The sequence below is a fragment of the Bison bison genome, unplaced genomic scaffold (assembly GCF_000754665.1).
Source record: "Bison bison bison isolate TAMUID 2011002044 unplaced genomic scaffold, Bison_UMD1.0 scf7180017864338, whole genome shotgun sequence".
Classification (NCBI taxonomy): Eukaryota; Metazoa; Chordata; class Mammalia; order Artiodactyla; family Bovidae; genus Bison; species Bison bison.
The window spans coordinates 2,835,468-2,849,596 of record NW_011494910.1 but is presented as its reverse complement, the minus strand read 5'-3'; the positions used below and the strand labels follow the sequence as shown (position 1 = coordinate 2,849,596).

Sequence of the window (14,129 nt, the reverse complement as noted above, 5' to 3'; positions counted from 1 at the left end):
AGTGCAGGCAGTGCCAGGCCCCCAGGGTCACAGTCCCGGGGCAGCACTGGGCTGGCCAAGGGAAGCCGGGCTCTGCGAGCAGGTGTCCCGGAGCTCCCGGGCTCTGCACCCGCCATCTCCAGTCTGAGGCCAGGCCTGGGGATTAGGGGCGGATTGCTCAGGGACATCCCCCCCGCCCTGGGGCTCATGGCTGCTCCTTCCCATCTGGGAGGAGGAAGGGAGATCACAGAGCAGAGCCGGGGCACTGAGCTCTGATGAGGGGCCCCCTCCACACCGCCCGTCCCGAGGCCAGCTGTTGCCACTCTGAGTCCAACGTGCAGGAGGACATCTAGGTGTGACCCACAGCAACTCCTGCCTGGAGGCAGGTTACACGAGCACGTGGTGACGCGGTTCCTGCATCTTTCACCCGCCCAGACGCATGCTCAGCCTCTCCCACCTCTCATGGGAGAGAGACCCTCTCATGGGTGCAGACGCTTCTCGCCCTCAGAAAGCCCTGACAAACAGGCACGGCACCACTGATTCCCTTCATCAGCCTCAGAACAGAAGTGCACCTCCTAGCCAGGCTTCCGGGATGGAGGCAAGCTCTTCGAAGCCATAAAGGCTGGAGCCTGGAAGGGACTCCCTGACAGATCCCAACATGGCCGGGTCAGCCTGAGGTCCTCTGCACCTCTCCCTGTGGCCCTGCCCACAGCTGAAGGCACCCTCACTCCCCAGACATCCTTCCTAATCAAGTGGCTGTCTGACTTTCTCTTCTCTGAGGTTCTAGAAATCTACTTTCTGCGCTGGACACCACTGGATTCCACTTCCCATTCCTCACCCCACCCCCCAGCAAAAGTACCCAAGATAAAAAGATGGATGGCAAACTCACAGCCTTCTCCTCTTCCTTGGACTTCATCTTGCCAGTCCCAGCAGGAAATCCAGCAAGCGGCCAGCAGAGGGGGCCAGAGATCCACAGGTGGGGCGCGCACGCCGTGAGGAGGGCACGGGGTGGCCGGCGGGGTGCAGGGTCTGCTGGGTCCAAGGACAGCCTCCAACAGCAGGATCACCAGTCAGAGATGACGCAGATTCTGTGCCCACTGGGGGCTGACGAAAGACTTGGGGCTTAAATATGAAGGATCGGCATGGATCATGCTGACGGGGCGGTCCCCGGTTCAAGAAGGTGCACCCAGATAAGGGCCCAGTGCTATCTCCAGGCCCCAATGCCAGGGCCCTCAGCCAAAACACCAAGAGCATGAGTCCCCACACCCCGGGCTGGGGGAAACCTTACAAACATTTGTGGTGGCGATGACCTGGGGTCTGCGAGGACAGGAGCCCAGCGAGGGCACAGCACACAGGTCCCAGTTTGGGGGCCAGCTTAAGTGGGAGACCCAGGTTCGATCCCTGGGTCTGGAAGGTCCCCTCGAGGAGGGCATGGCAACCCACTCCAGTGTTCTTGCCCGGAGGATCCCATAGACAGAGAAGCCTGGTGGGCTACAGTCCATGGGGTTGCAAACAGTTGGACACAACTGAGCAACTAACACTTTACTTTTTTTTCCAAGCATGTGCGTCAGGGACACACGGGGTCAGGAACACCTTCAGCAGCTCCCCTCATCTGTAAATGACCTCCCGCCTACGGCACTCGATTTTCACTTCATGCTTCTCTGGTGGCTCAGACAGTAAAGCCTGCAGTGTGGGACACCCAGGTTCAATCCCTGGATCAGGAAGATCCTCTGGAGAAGGAAATGGCAGCCCACTCCAGTACTGTTGCCTGGAGAATCCCATGGAGAGAGGGGCCTGGCGGGTTACAGTCCATGGGGTCGCAGAGTCGGACACAACCCTCTTTCTTTCTTTGGGCACTGTGCGCTGCTCCTCTTGCATAAATGAGTCGTAATGCTCTGAGACAAGCAGGGGTCAGATCTTAACTATATCTGGCCCTTCACTGTGCCTAGCATAAGACGTGTGTATAAGGACCACCTAACCTACCCCACTGAGCAGAGATGGAAGGCACGCCATCTACTGCAGTCTGTCCGAGGTAGCCCCGGAGGCAGCCTGGACTTCTCAGTCAAGACGTCCCTCCTCTGCCCGCCTCCTTTCTAGGCTCTGCCAAGCTAGTCTTTGTAGCCTTTCCTTACAAGCGTAACAGTGGGAGGGAAAAAGAAGGCAGGAGCCCAGAGGCGAGGAGGGGGCTGAGTCAGCTGAGCAATGGGGCTCTCACGACACTGTGCAATCTCACTCCCGGCTGCTGGTGTCAGAAAGGCTCAGAAACACCAGGAAGAAGTCCCTTCCAGGCCTCACTGCACCACCAGGAAGATCCTGAGTAGGCGTCTGACATCCCCCTGATGGGAGGCTCAGCTTGCCTGCAGGGACACCTCACCCACCAGCACAATAACTGGAGAGTGAGAGAAAGGAGGGCGGAGCTCAGGGCAAGAGAAGAGACAAACAGGAGCCGGGGGCGTCTGCCAGGCAAGCCAGCCGGGCAAGGTCCCTTTTCCTCAAGTGTCGGTTCTTGTCCTTATGTGTCAAGGATGCAGAGCTTCCTGTTCTAGGGGTGAGGAGCAGAAGCCCAGGGCACCGCGACACGGTGGGGTCCCATACCAGCTATGGGACCTGGGTCAGGTCGGTACAGGTGAGACGCAGTGTCCACAACTGCACTGGGAGAGCAAGTGGAAGTGGGGCTTGGAAAGTCCCAGCAGGAGGGAATGTGTTGCAGGAAGACATCTGGCTCCCTGGGGGGCAGACCTGTCTTTCAGTGGCAAGGTCGAGGGTCAGGTCCGAAGGCCCGATGTAAATCTGCACCCCGCCAACTCACTCCTGCTGTGCCCTCCACAGGCCCTGTTCGCACCTCTTCACAACAGCAAGAAGAGGTGGCAGCACCCATAAAGCAGGGGCTTGGAGAAAGAAGCCTCAGGGACGAGACCAGTGGTGTCAGGAGCCAGAGGAGAGGGTGGGTGAGCTGAGCCCTGAAGCCTCTGCAGCTGAATCTGTTTTCTTAGCTGCAAAACTGTACATACGACTGTTACCTCCCAGGGCTACACTGGGGATCAAAGGGGAACATGAGTAAAAATACCTGACGCATCTTACGTTTTACTGAAATACAGGAGTCCTGAGGCCCCTTCACACGAGTATGTACACCCCCCCCGCCACAGTCACTCTAGGAGGTGCGTGGAAGCGTGCACTTGGGACAGACGAAGCCAGAAAGTAGTTACACGTGGAGCAAAGCTGAGAGAGGGGCAGGCGGACATGGAAGAGTTGCACTAAAGCAACAGGCCCTGTGAAGACAGGAGCCCCAAGCATCGGTCCTTGCACAGAGAGGAGGTGCCCCGGGTACCTGCCACCAACTCCTGGACACCCTGCCACCTCCTCTCTGGCCTGGCAGAGACGGGCCCCATCTGAGCGGGGCAGGGCAGTCGCTGGCCCTTTGTAGGCGTGCCTGGCTCTCTCCGCTTGCCCGCATTAGCCCCAGTCCTGAGGCCACTGATGGGCTCCCATCGTCCTGGAAGGGGCCGGCCTTCCTCTGCACGCCCCGCAGGCCTCAGCCCTCTCTTTCCCTGGGTCCCCTTTAGCTTCCTCTTCCTCTCATTTTCACGCTGTGCCCCCTTTTTCCTTCCATTTTTTCTTCCTTTGCCCTTACTATTTGGAGAAGGCAATAGCACCCCACTCCAGCACTCTTGCCTGGAAAATCCCATGGACAGAGGAGCCTGGTAGGCTGCAGTCCATGGGGTTGCTAAGAGTCAGACACGACTGAGCGACTTCACTTTCACTTTTCACTTTCATGCATTGGAGAAGGAAATGGCAACCCACTCCAGTGTTCTTGCCTGGAGAATCCCAGGGACGGGGGAGCCTGGTGGGCTGCCGTCTACGGGGTCGCACAGAGTCGGACACGACTGAAGCGACTTAGCAGCAGCAGCAGCAGCCCTTACTATTATTCTTCAGGTTCCCCACCCCCGCCACCCAACACACACATTTTAAACCTTATTTCAAATCTTCCTACTTAGTTTTCTTTCTCTTGGGGGAAAAAAACACACACCACACACACATTCTGAAGGGTGGGAAACCTGAGAAGTCATAGGCTTTGGGAGCAAAGACAAATGCTGAAGAGCAGCTAAATTTAGTCATTTCAAATACCAGGTGAGGCCTTAAAAAAAAACTTCAGGCTTCAAATGTGCTGTGGAATATCTCCCAGTTAGGATTCCTCCATAACAGGCGAGCCGCTGCTCCAGGGTCACCTCTCAGAAACGAGGGGCAGGAAGTGGTCAGTCCTCAGCGGTCCCTCCCCTAACTCTCTTACAGCCAGCCAGTCAGTGCACTTTCTTAGAAACTCAAGCCACCCAGGCGCCCTGCTTCCTCCAGGGAACACACAGGAGAAACGGGCATCTTTTTCAGGGTGAACTGGAACAACCAACGTGGGTGCACTTCCCAGGAGCACGTGGAGAGGCTCAGCCACACGAGCTGGGAAAGCAGGCCCGGAAGGCCAGGGTGGACTGCTGCTGGGCACGCAGTCCACGCCGCCTCGCAGCTGCTTCCAGGGAGGGGGGACCATCTCTTCTGCCCTCAGGCTCCCGGCCTGTCTAATGCCACGGACACTCTTGTTACAGAGTCCTGCTCAGGCACGGTCACAAGCCAGATGCTGGGCAGTGGAGACGACCACACACCTAAGGTCACTTTTAGGAAAATCAGAATTGGTGCCAGGAAGGTAGGAAAAAGGGATGATTCTATGCCTCCTATAGCCGCTCGACTTCCCTGGGGGAGGTGATACAGGGGACAGGCCTGGAAGAAAGTGACCCAGAGAGGAAGCAGCCTCTCCTTTTGCGGGAGTTTTGAGGAAGCAGAGCACCCTCCACCCCATCCTACTTGCCAAGAAAAATTTAGAATGACCCCTTTCTAGAAGCAGAGGGCTGAAACACAGAACTCTCGGGGCATCCTGTTGACTCAGGGGATCAGAGTTTACCACAAACTGACGGGAATTCAGGGAGAAATGTATGTGGAAGCAAAGCAGTCTGCAAACTGCAGCGTGTTCCCCAACGCAGTGCCAGTGCCAGGAGGGCTCAAAGGGACGCGTCAAAGGCCAGGGCTGGCATGGAGTGGGGGTGCCCACAAAGCCAGCAGACAGGCACAGTGCCCAGATTATATCTGCATCTGAAGCCGCCTTCTCAGGCACCGAAGAAACCTTATATAATGAAGTTAACATTACAGAGCACTTTCCTTTCCAGGGCAGGGTTCGCCTTTCTGGCCACCCAAAGGAGGCCTTCTGGTTACAGTATCACCTAGGATCTGGTTTAGCTTCTGCGGAGCACGCTGAATTATTCACTAATTATGGATATTGGCCCAGCTCGGGGTCCCAGTGGTGGGGCACCTGAAGAGGCTGAAAAGGACGCAGCGAGCACACTTCCCAAATCTTTGGCCTGAAGGAAGGCCAAAGAGACGAAAGACGCAGGCGCAGCAGGCTCAAACTATGGAGGACACGGGTATAGGGGCTGCAGCAGTGGAGGGGTAGGGAGGCAGAGAACAGTCGGGCCCGCCGCCTGTCACACCCTGGGGCCTGTCACTGGAGAGGGAAGGAGGTCAGAGAAGGCTCCTGTTCCCCGGAACTTCGCTCCCTGCCCCCAGCCCCCGCTGCAGCTTGGGGGAGCCCTGGGTTCCTCGGAGCCTGTAAGGAATGCAGTGCGGTGTGTGCAGCCCCCCTGCTCCCGTTTCAGGGTCCTCTGCCCTGCAGCACAGGTAGAAAGCCTAAACTGTGCCTTTGAAGAGCAAGAAGAGGAGGAGCAGGGATCAGGTAAACAATACTGTATTTCCATTGCCTCATCTGGCACCAGAGGGGACCAGGGTCAGGTTTCGCATCCCAGGGATGGGCTGGATTCACAGAGGAATGTGCCCGGTGGCGGGGGAGACCCGGGCCAGCTCCCGTGACCCGGCCCACACCACCAGTGCCGGCTCCCCATCAGCGGGAGCCGAAGTCACAGCCTCCTCTTGCTGCTGTCATCAGCGCAGGCGTTGGGGGCTGACACCCAAGCCCTGGGCACACCGCCCCCTGGGCACTGGGCCGGGTGCAAGGGGCTGAGGCTCCTGAGGGGGAAGGTTGGGCCTGATGGGGCCTCTGGCCTGTGTCTGAGCTGGAAGCACCTCACCCCCCTGGGGCAGGGCTTGGAGTGCCATCTAGGCATTGCCAGGTAAGCTGGATGTTATCTAGCTTCACCTCCATACCCAGGGGGGATGCTGTATTTCCAGAAGCCAGAGCTAACCTGGGGAGCGCTGGGTACTTTCTATCTGGAAAGAGTCGTGGATGTCAGTGCAGAAAAGATGACTAAAGGCTAGTTCCAGAGGCCGGCAGCCTCCTGGGCCAACTGAGCCCCAAATCCTGCTCTAAAGAGGCTGCTGCTTACAACCTCTGCTGTCAGAGCGGGGAGTACGGGGCAGAGTCCTCTGTTTTCCTGACCCCTCTCCTGACTGCAGAGGACCCCTAAAGGGCACAGGGATTTCACCTGAACATGAGGCCCTCAAATCAGACTAAAGGAAGAATGTCTCAACTCACCAGATACCACAAACACACTGGGAGATAGGGGCTTTTAATCACTGAGACTGGAGAAGGCAATGACACCCCACTCCAGCACTCTTGCCTGGAAAATCCCATGGATGGAGGAGCCTGGTAGGCTGCAGTCCATGGGGTCGCTAAGAGTCGGAAGCAACTGAACGACTTCACTTTCACTTTTCACTTTCATGCATTGGAGAAGGAAATGGCAACCCACTCCAGTGTTCTTGCCTGGAGAATCCCAGGGACTGGGGGGCCTGGTGGGCTGCCGTCTATGGGGTCGCACAGAGTTGGACACGACTGAAGTGACTTAGCAGCAGCATGGAGGCACCGGCCTGGGTCTGACGAGTGGCCGGCAGCCAGAGGCCGCCAGGTTGGGCTGGGTGCCCCCCATCTGAGGAGCCTCCCCACACACAGAGGAAGCAAGGACGGAAGAGGAGGTGACAGAGAGGGCAGCCGTCCTCCCAGGCACTGGTGGCGAGCTCGGGCTGGCAGACCCCGTGTGCACACAGGGACTCTGACACGGCTCTGAAGGTGGACACTCTGGTGTGGACGGGCAGGCAGATGGGGCCCTCAGCCTCTCAGGGAACCTGGCCGCTCACACATGTCAGCAGACCTTGCCAACGAACAGGCCAGCCTCCCCGCGCTTGAGGGGCATATTCGGAAACCTCTCTCAGCAGAGCGGGCCCCACCCACCTCCGAACCGGCTCCCAGCCATAAATAAACCAGGCCCCTCGACGCCTGCCAAAATCTGTCTACTTGGCAGCAGCCTAGGCCTGAGGGCGGCCTCTCACTTGGCATTCCTGCCAGTAAACAGGGTTGCTTGTTTATGCCCCTTATTTACCATGGCAGAGCGGAAATTTTGTTGTTGGATAAATCTGGCCGGAGTGTACCAAACAGGCTGTCCAGAGCTCTGGTTTACACGATGGGCGGACCCCCCAGCCTTCCCGTCTGGGACCTGGAGATAACACCTCGGTGAGGTCACGGCGAAGGTCCATGACGACATCATCTGCACGTCCTCCCCGCAGCGCTGGGCCTCTCTCCCACCCCACCTGCCCTCAAAGCCAGGGGCCACAGACTGGCCTGTTGCTAAAGTTCTCAGGCCAATGGGCAACCTGTGCCAGTCTCCTAAGGCTCTGGACACCCTCTGTGAGCTTCAGACACCCACCCCCCAACCTGTGCCATGCCTCGTCCTTAGGGGGACCAGCCTCTCTGCACAGACAGGGCAGGATGACCAGGGCAAGGTCAGGGCCAGGCTGGCAGAGCCGGCTGTGAGCTATGAGCATGCCAGGCTCTCCCTCTCCAGAGACCCTCCCACCGCAGCACCCAGCTCAAGCCTTCCCTGAAGCAACAGCTACGGAGAGCTTCTGAACAGGGCCAAGAGGGAAGCAATGACCCAGCCCAACTTGGGAGAAAGGGAAAACAATCTCTGACCCCTTCGACGACGAATCCACTCTCTGGAAGTCTAGGAGCAGGTTATCAAGGCAAGACAGAAGAGCTGCTGGGCTTTCCTGACAGCGCACTACATTTTCTGAGAACTGCTGCTCAGCAAAAGAGAGACTGGTAAGAGGGCTGAGACTTCCCTGCCGAGGAACCAAGCGGCCTAACTACTGCCACTGCACACACCACCAGCGGCTCCTGCTGAAACCCCCAGGGCCCGGGTTTCCAGAGGTTAAGCCCACACGCAAACGGGAACCCAATGTCACTGCCTGCTCATCTGCCGGTGGCCCAGTGCACCAATGGCGATAACTTCACGTATCTGCTTTCTAGATTATAAGAGTGGTGATCTTGCTCAGTGTCACACCAATAGTAGAAAGCAGAATGGCGAGGCTGAGGTGATAATCTGTTTCTGTTTTGAAAGGGGAATCATTTAAGGCACAATCTCGAAGTGGATCTGGAGGCAAACCACACCAGGGCTGAGCTGCCTCCTGGGACTACAAACCCCTCTCTGTGCCTCTGCTGCACCCTGCCTTCCATGAGGCTCCAGGTGCCCCACTTTCCTAGGGAGGGGCTGGGCTGAGCCTCTCAGGACAGCTGAGGAACTGAAGCTGCCTCCAGGGTGTATGGGCAATTCAACCCCTGGCAGGGCCAGCTCTGGGCTGAAAGGCAGCTGCTGGTTTCTAAACAATGGCAAGGGGTGTGGGTAGTGGGGGAGGCTTATGAATTAAAAATAGATGCTAGTAATCACCAGGGAGCTTGCAGAGAGCATGTGGGGCTGTGTTTACTAGAGAGAGAAGAATCCCTTCTATTCACGCCCAGAGACCAGGGCGGGACTACCACCAGCTTCGCACACCAGCCAAGGGCCTCTGGGTTTGAGGGAGTTGGCTGACCACGCAGGGTTCGCTGACGCCTGGAAGACCCCTTTCCACAGGACGTGAAGGCATCCTCGCTTCTCAGCATCCCCCAGGGCCACACCCATTCCTAGGGGACAGTACCGGGTCAGAAGGGATGTACACAGAAGGGGAAACAGCAACCAAGAGATAAAGTCACTGTCCTTGGGAGGAGGCAACCCGCTCACCACAGGTGTTGCATAAAAGGTCCCTGGCAGTATTAGAGACTTCAGATCTGTTTGGCCTAGTGGACGAGCTAGAAACACAGGATCTAGTCGCCTCTCTGCCACAGACTAGGCAGGTGCCCTTAGGCAAGCAGCCTCCTGATTCCTCTAGACCTCGGTCTGCTCATTTATAAAATGGAGATAACAGTACTGCTCTGGCAACTTCACAAAGATGTCATCAGGATTAATCAGGCAATGGAATGGGAAAGACTAGAGATCTCTCCAAGAAAATTAGAGATACCAAGGGAACACTTCATGCAAAGATGGGCACAATAAAGGACAGAAATGGTACAGATCTAACAGAAGCAGAAGATATTAGGAAGTGGTGGCGAGAATACACAGAAGAGCTATAAAAAAAGATCTTCGTGACCCAGATACCCACAATGGTGTGATCACTCACCTAGAGCCAGACATCCTGGAATGTGAAGTCAAGTGGGCCTGAGGAAGCATCACTACAAACAAAGCTAGTGGAGGTGATGGAATTCCAGTTGAGCTATTTCAAATCCTAAAAGATGATGCTGTGAAAGTGCTGCACTCAATAGACCAGAAAATTTGAAAAACTCAGCAGTGGCCACAGGACTGGAAAAGGTTAGTTTTCATTTCAATCCCAAAGAAAGGCAATTCCAAAGACAAACTACTGCACAACTGCACTCATTTTGCATGCTAGTAAAGTAATGCTCAAAATTCTCCAAGCCTGGCTTCAACAGTAAGTGAACCAAGAACTCCCAGCTATTCAAGCTGGTTTTAGAAAAGGCAGAGGAACCAGAGATCAAATTGCCAACATCCGCTGGATCATAGAAAAAGCAAGAGAATTCCAGAATTCTACTTCTGGTAGAATCTACTTCTGTTTCATTGACTACGCTAAAACCTCTGACTGTGTGGATCACAACAAACTGTGAAAAATTCTTATAGAGATGGGAATACCAGACCACCTTACCTGTCTCCTGCAAAACCTGTCTTCAAGTCAAGAAGCAACAGTTGGAACCAGACATGGAACAACAGACTAGTTCCAAATTGAGAAAGGGAGTACATCAAGGCTGTATATTGTCACCTTGCTTATTGAACTTATATGCAGAGTATATCACGAGAAATACCAGGCTGGATGAACCACAAGCTGGAATCAAGATTGCTGGGAGAAATATCAACAACTTCAGATATGCAGATGACATCACCCTTATGACAGAAAGCGAAGAGGAACTAAAGAACCTCTTGATGAAAGTGAAAGAGGAGAGTGAAAAAGCTGGCTTAAAACTCAGCATTCAAAAAACTAAGATCATGGCATCCAGTCCCATCACTTCATGAGAAATAGATGGGGAAACAATGGAAACGGTGACAGACTTCATTTTCTTGGGCTCCAAAATCACTGCAGATGGTGACTGCAGCCTTGAAATTAAAAGACGCTTGCTCCTTGGAAGAAAAGCTATGACCAATCTAGACAGCATATTAAAAAGCAGAGACATTACACTGCTAACAAAGGTCTGTATAGTCAAAGCTATGGTTTTTCCAGTAGTCATGTATGGATGTGAGAGTTGGACCCTAAAGAAGGCTGAGTGCCGAAGAATTGATGCTTTTGAACTGTGCTGTTCAAAAGAAGATTCTTGAGAGTCCCTTGGACTTCAAGGAGATCCAACCAGTCTATCTTAAAGGAAATCAGTCCTGAATATTCATTGGAAGTTCCGATGTTGAAGCTGAAACTCCAATACTTGGGCACTTGACGCCAAGAGTCGACTCATTAGGAAAGACCCTGATGCTGGGAAAGATTGAGGGCGGGAGGGGAAGGGGACGACAGAGGATGAGATGGTTGGATGGCATCACCGACTCAGTGAGCATGAGTTTGACCAAGCTCCAGGGGATGGTGAAGGACGGGGAAGCCTGGTGTGCTGTAGTCCATGGGGTCACAAAGAGCTGGACAGGGCTGAGCGACTGAAGAACACAGGTGGCGAAGCTTTGGAAAGACGAACCTTCTAAATAAGGATATAAAACAGTCACAGGAATAACCATTTTCCCCATTTCCACCCTGCACCTAGGGAACCACCCCCCAGTGAGCTCACCCAAGAGTCTGCAGTCATGTCTTCCACCAGCAACAAAGAACAGAACCCTGTCTGCCTCCTGGATATCTTGGGGGCAGTGTGAAGACCAAACATGAACCTCGTGGAAAAACTACCCAGTTGATGCCCTCCCGTCCCCCTAGCTCCCTGCATTCCCACTCAGCAAACAGCAACAAACTTTGCCAGCCTCCAAAAGTGCCCGCTGTGTACCCACTCCATCTGCTCAGACAGCTTCAGGACTACAATGCCCACGTTCTCTCTCCTCGTGAAACGGCTCCAGGACCAGAGACCCTGTTTTAGGATTGTTCTAAAGGTATCCACTGACTCAGCAGCAGCAAGAGGCGGGCCTGGTGGCTGCTGCAAATAAAATACTTGCTCACTGGGAATTCTGTAGAAGTCCAGTGGTTAGGGCACGGCACTTTCACTGCCAGAGCCCAGGTTCAAGCCCCGGTGGGGGAACTAAGATACTGTAAGCTGTGCTGCATGGCCAAAAATAACCCAAAACAAACAAAAAAAACTTGCTCATGAAGGGCTGAACAACTTGGTTCCTGCTGCTAGTTCCCTCTGGGTCTCCCTTCCTTCCACAAAGCCACGTTTTCCTTGCAGCCGACACATCCAGATCTCATTCTTGGCACAGACGTCTCTGCAGTTGAAACTAAGCTTGCAGATGGTTCAGGGCCATCGTTTTAAATACTCTATATGCTGACAACCCCTAAACGTCTGTCTCCAGCCTGGGTCTCTTCCCAAGACTACAGACTCCAACATCTGACTGCTTATTTGGCATGTCCACATGGATGTTTAACAATCATCTCAAACGGAATGTGTCCAAAGACTAGCTCTGATTTCTGCCCCCACAGTCCCCCTAGCTGTGCTGATCCAACTCAGCTAATGGCAATTTCTTCTTCTCAGCAACCAGGCCAAAACTTGTGAGCCCTCTCTGCCTGCTCCCTTTCTGCCCTGCCCCGCATCCTTCAGGAACTGTTGTTGTTTGATCTCTGAGGGGAGTCCAGAATCCAGCCCTCCCCCGACTCTCACCCTGCAGCAATCCCTGGCATCTCACCTCTGGGGGCTTCCAACAGCTTCCTAGGCTCCCTGCTCACAGCCTGGCCTCCACACAGCACCCAGATCCGTCTCCTTAAAGGGTGTCCCTCATCTGTCCAAAACCTAACGGCTTCCCATTTCACTGAGCAAAGAAGTCAAAAGCCTTTTTCCTGACCCACTAAAGTGATCTGTAGCCCTCCCTGCCCGTCTTTTAAAAACTAACACAAACCAGACTGCCTCAACCAATTCTGTCCTTTCTCCCCCGAGAAGAGCTGCCCCTCCACTTCTACCATCTCCACAGTCTACTAAAACCAGTTTCTTGCCACAGTTATCAGTGACCCTCACTGCTTGATACCATCTACGTACATGTTCAAATCCAGATCTGACCTTTCACTCTCACCGCATTTCACTTTGTTGAAAACTTACTCCCTCTGAAAACTCCTCTGTCATGCTTCGACATCATCCCTCCCCAGGTTCACTCCTACAGACCTGCTGCTGTCCCTTATACGTCAGCTCTCGGCCTCCATTGTCCTTAACACTTGCTTCAAAGTCTCATCCACACCCAGCTCAGTTCCATCTTCCACGTCCACCTTCTTGCCTAGTGCCATTGATGAGAACTGCCAGAGGCCCTCTGAGTTTGTCTCTGCCCTCCCATCCTCATGGATGCGGCCTAGGCTCCAGCAACAGCTCTGATAATGGTTTCTTTGACTCCATTCCTGCCCCTCTTCCTAACCTACTGTCTACACTGAGACCCAGTGGGGCCTCCTCTGGCCAGTTTCCTGCCTAACACCCTCTGACAATGTCACACTCCCCCAGGCTCCACATGGCAAGACCTGGTGTGATCTAACCTCTGCCTACCTGTCGGTCCCCAAAAGCGGTGGACACGCCAACTGCAGTGAATCCGAGGCAGTCCCCAGCAGCGGCCTGTTTCTCTGTACACTATACCCTTCCGGCCCCCACGCTTGCCCCCAGTCCTCTGGCTAAATTGTACTCCTTCTTCAAGATTCAGCTCAGTGGCTTCCTCCAGAAGGTCCTCCCCGACAAGTTCTCACATCCTCTGTCACACCCTCATCACCCCATTCTGCCTGCTCACCCGTCTGTCTCCCTTCTATTCAGTGAGGACAGCCCTACCCCCACTTATTCCCTCGAGCTCATTCATTCTTATAGCGCATAATAAGTATGCATGAAATACTTAGCACATGAATGAAAATGTGAACATAGAAATTCAGAAATATCCAACTAGATTTTCTCCCTTCCAAATAGCCCTTCATGGATTCTTCCTCTGTCATCTTGGGCTGGCAATAATAAAAACTATACCACACCAGACTCTATTCCAAAAATGTGACATATACGAACCTATTTAATCCTAAAGCAATTCTACTACTATTATTTCTATTTTTCTTTTCTTTTCTTTTTTTTATTTCTATTTTTAATTGAGAAAAATTAAAGTGCAAAAAAATTGAGTTGACTCAGGCATAAAGTGGCACAACCATGGTTGATGCTAGTCCAAACTGCCGCATGTATTGTTTCTTGGGAGCACGCTCAAGGAAAACACACCAAAATTACTATCAGCCCGATCAAAAGATAATTTTGCAAAACTAAATTCCTAAGCAAACAAAAATCGGCTTTGGGGGGCTCGCTCCTTGCTTCTGGCTTGGTCCTCTCTCTGGCTCCTTCCATGAAACAGACAGGTCCCCAGAGGCGGTGTGCCGCACCCACCAGGCCAGGCCCCAGCTCAGGTCCTCGAGGCCTGAGGTCCCCCACACGGCGGCCCCTGCCCGGAAGGCCAGCCTCACCTTGTCACCGAGACCCTCGGCCTCCTCCGCCAGGAGGGAGCCGCCGTCAGGGAGCAGCAGGGCCGTGTCGGTGGTGGAGGAGGAGCGGGGGCGGCCCTGGTGCTGGTGCAGGATGGCGGCCAGGCCGCTGTCCTGGGGGGCCTTGCGCAGCAGGTGGGGGCTGCCGCGCTGCGGCTCCAGGGAGC

General features: G+C 54.4%; 1 protein-coding gene across 1 annotated transcript in view; it reads right to left on the bottom strand.

Annotated features, from left to right (window-relative positions):
* TMCC2 (transmembrane and coiled-coil domain family 2) overlaps positions 1–14,129 on the bottom strand; it is a 38,218-nt gene that overhangs the window by 11,787 nt on the left and 12,302 nt on the right. Inside the window, exon 3 of the mRNA XM_010854258.1 lies at positions 13,945–14,118. Coding sequence (XP_010852560.1) covers positions 13,945–14,118 — 174 coding nt within the window. The remainder of the gene's footprint in view (positions 1–13,944; positions 14,119–14,129) is intronic.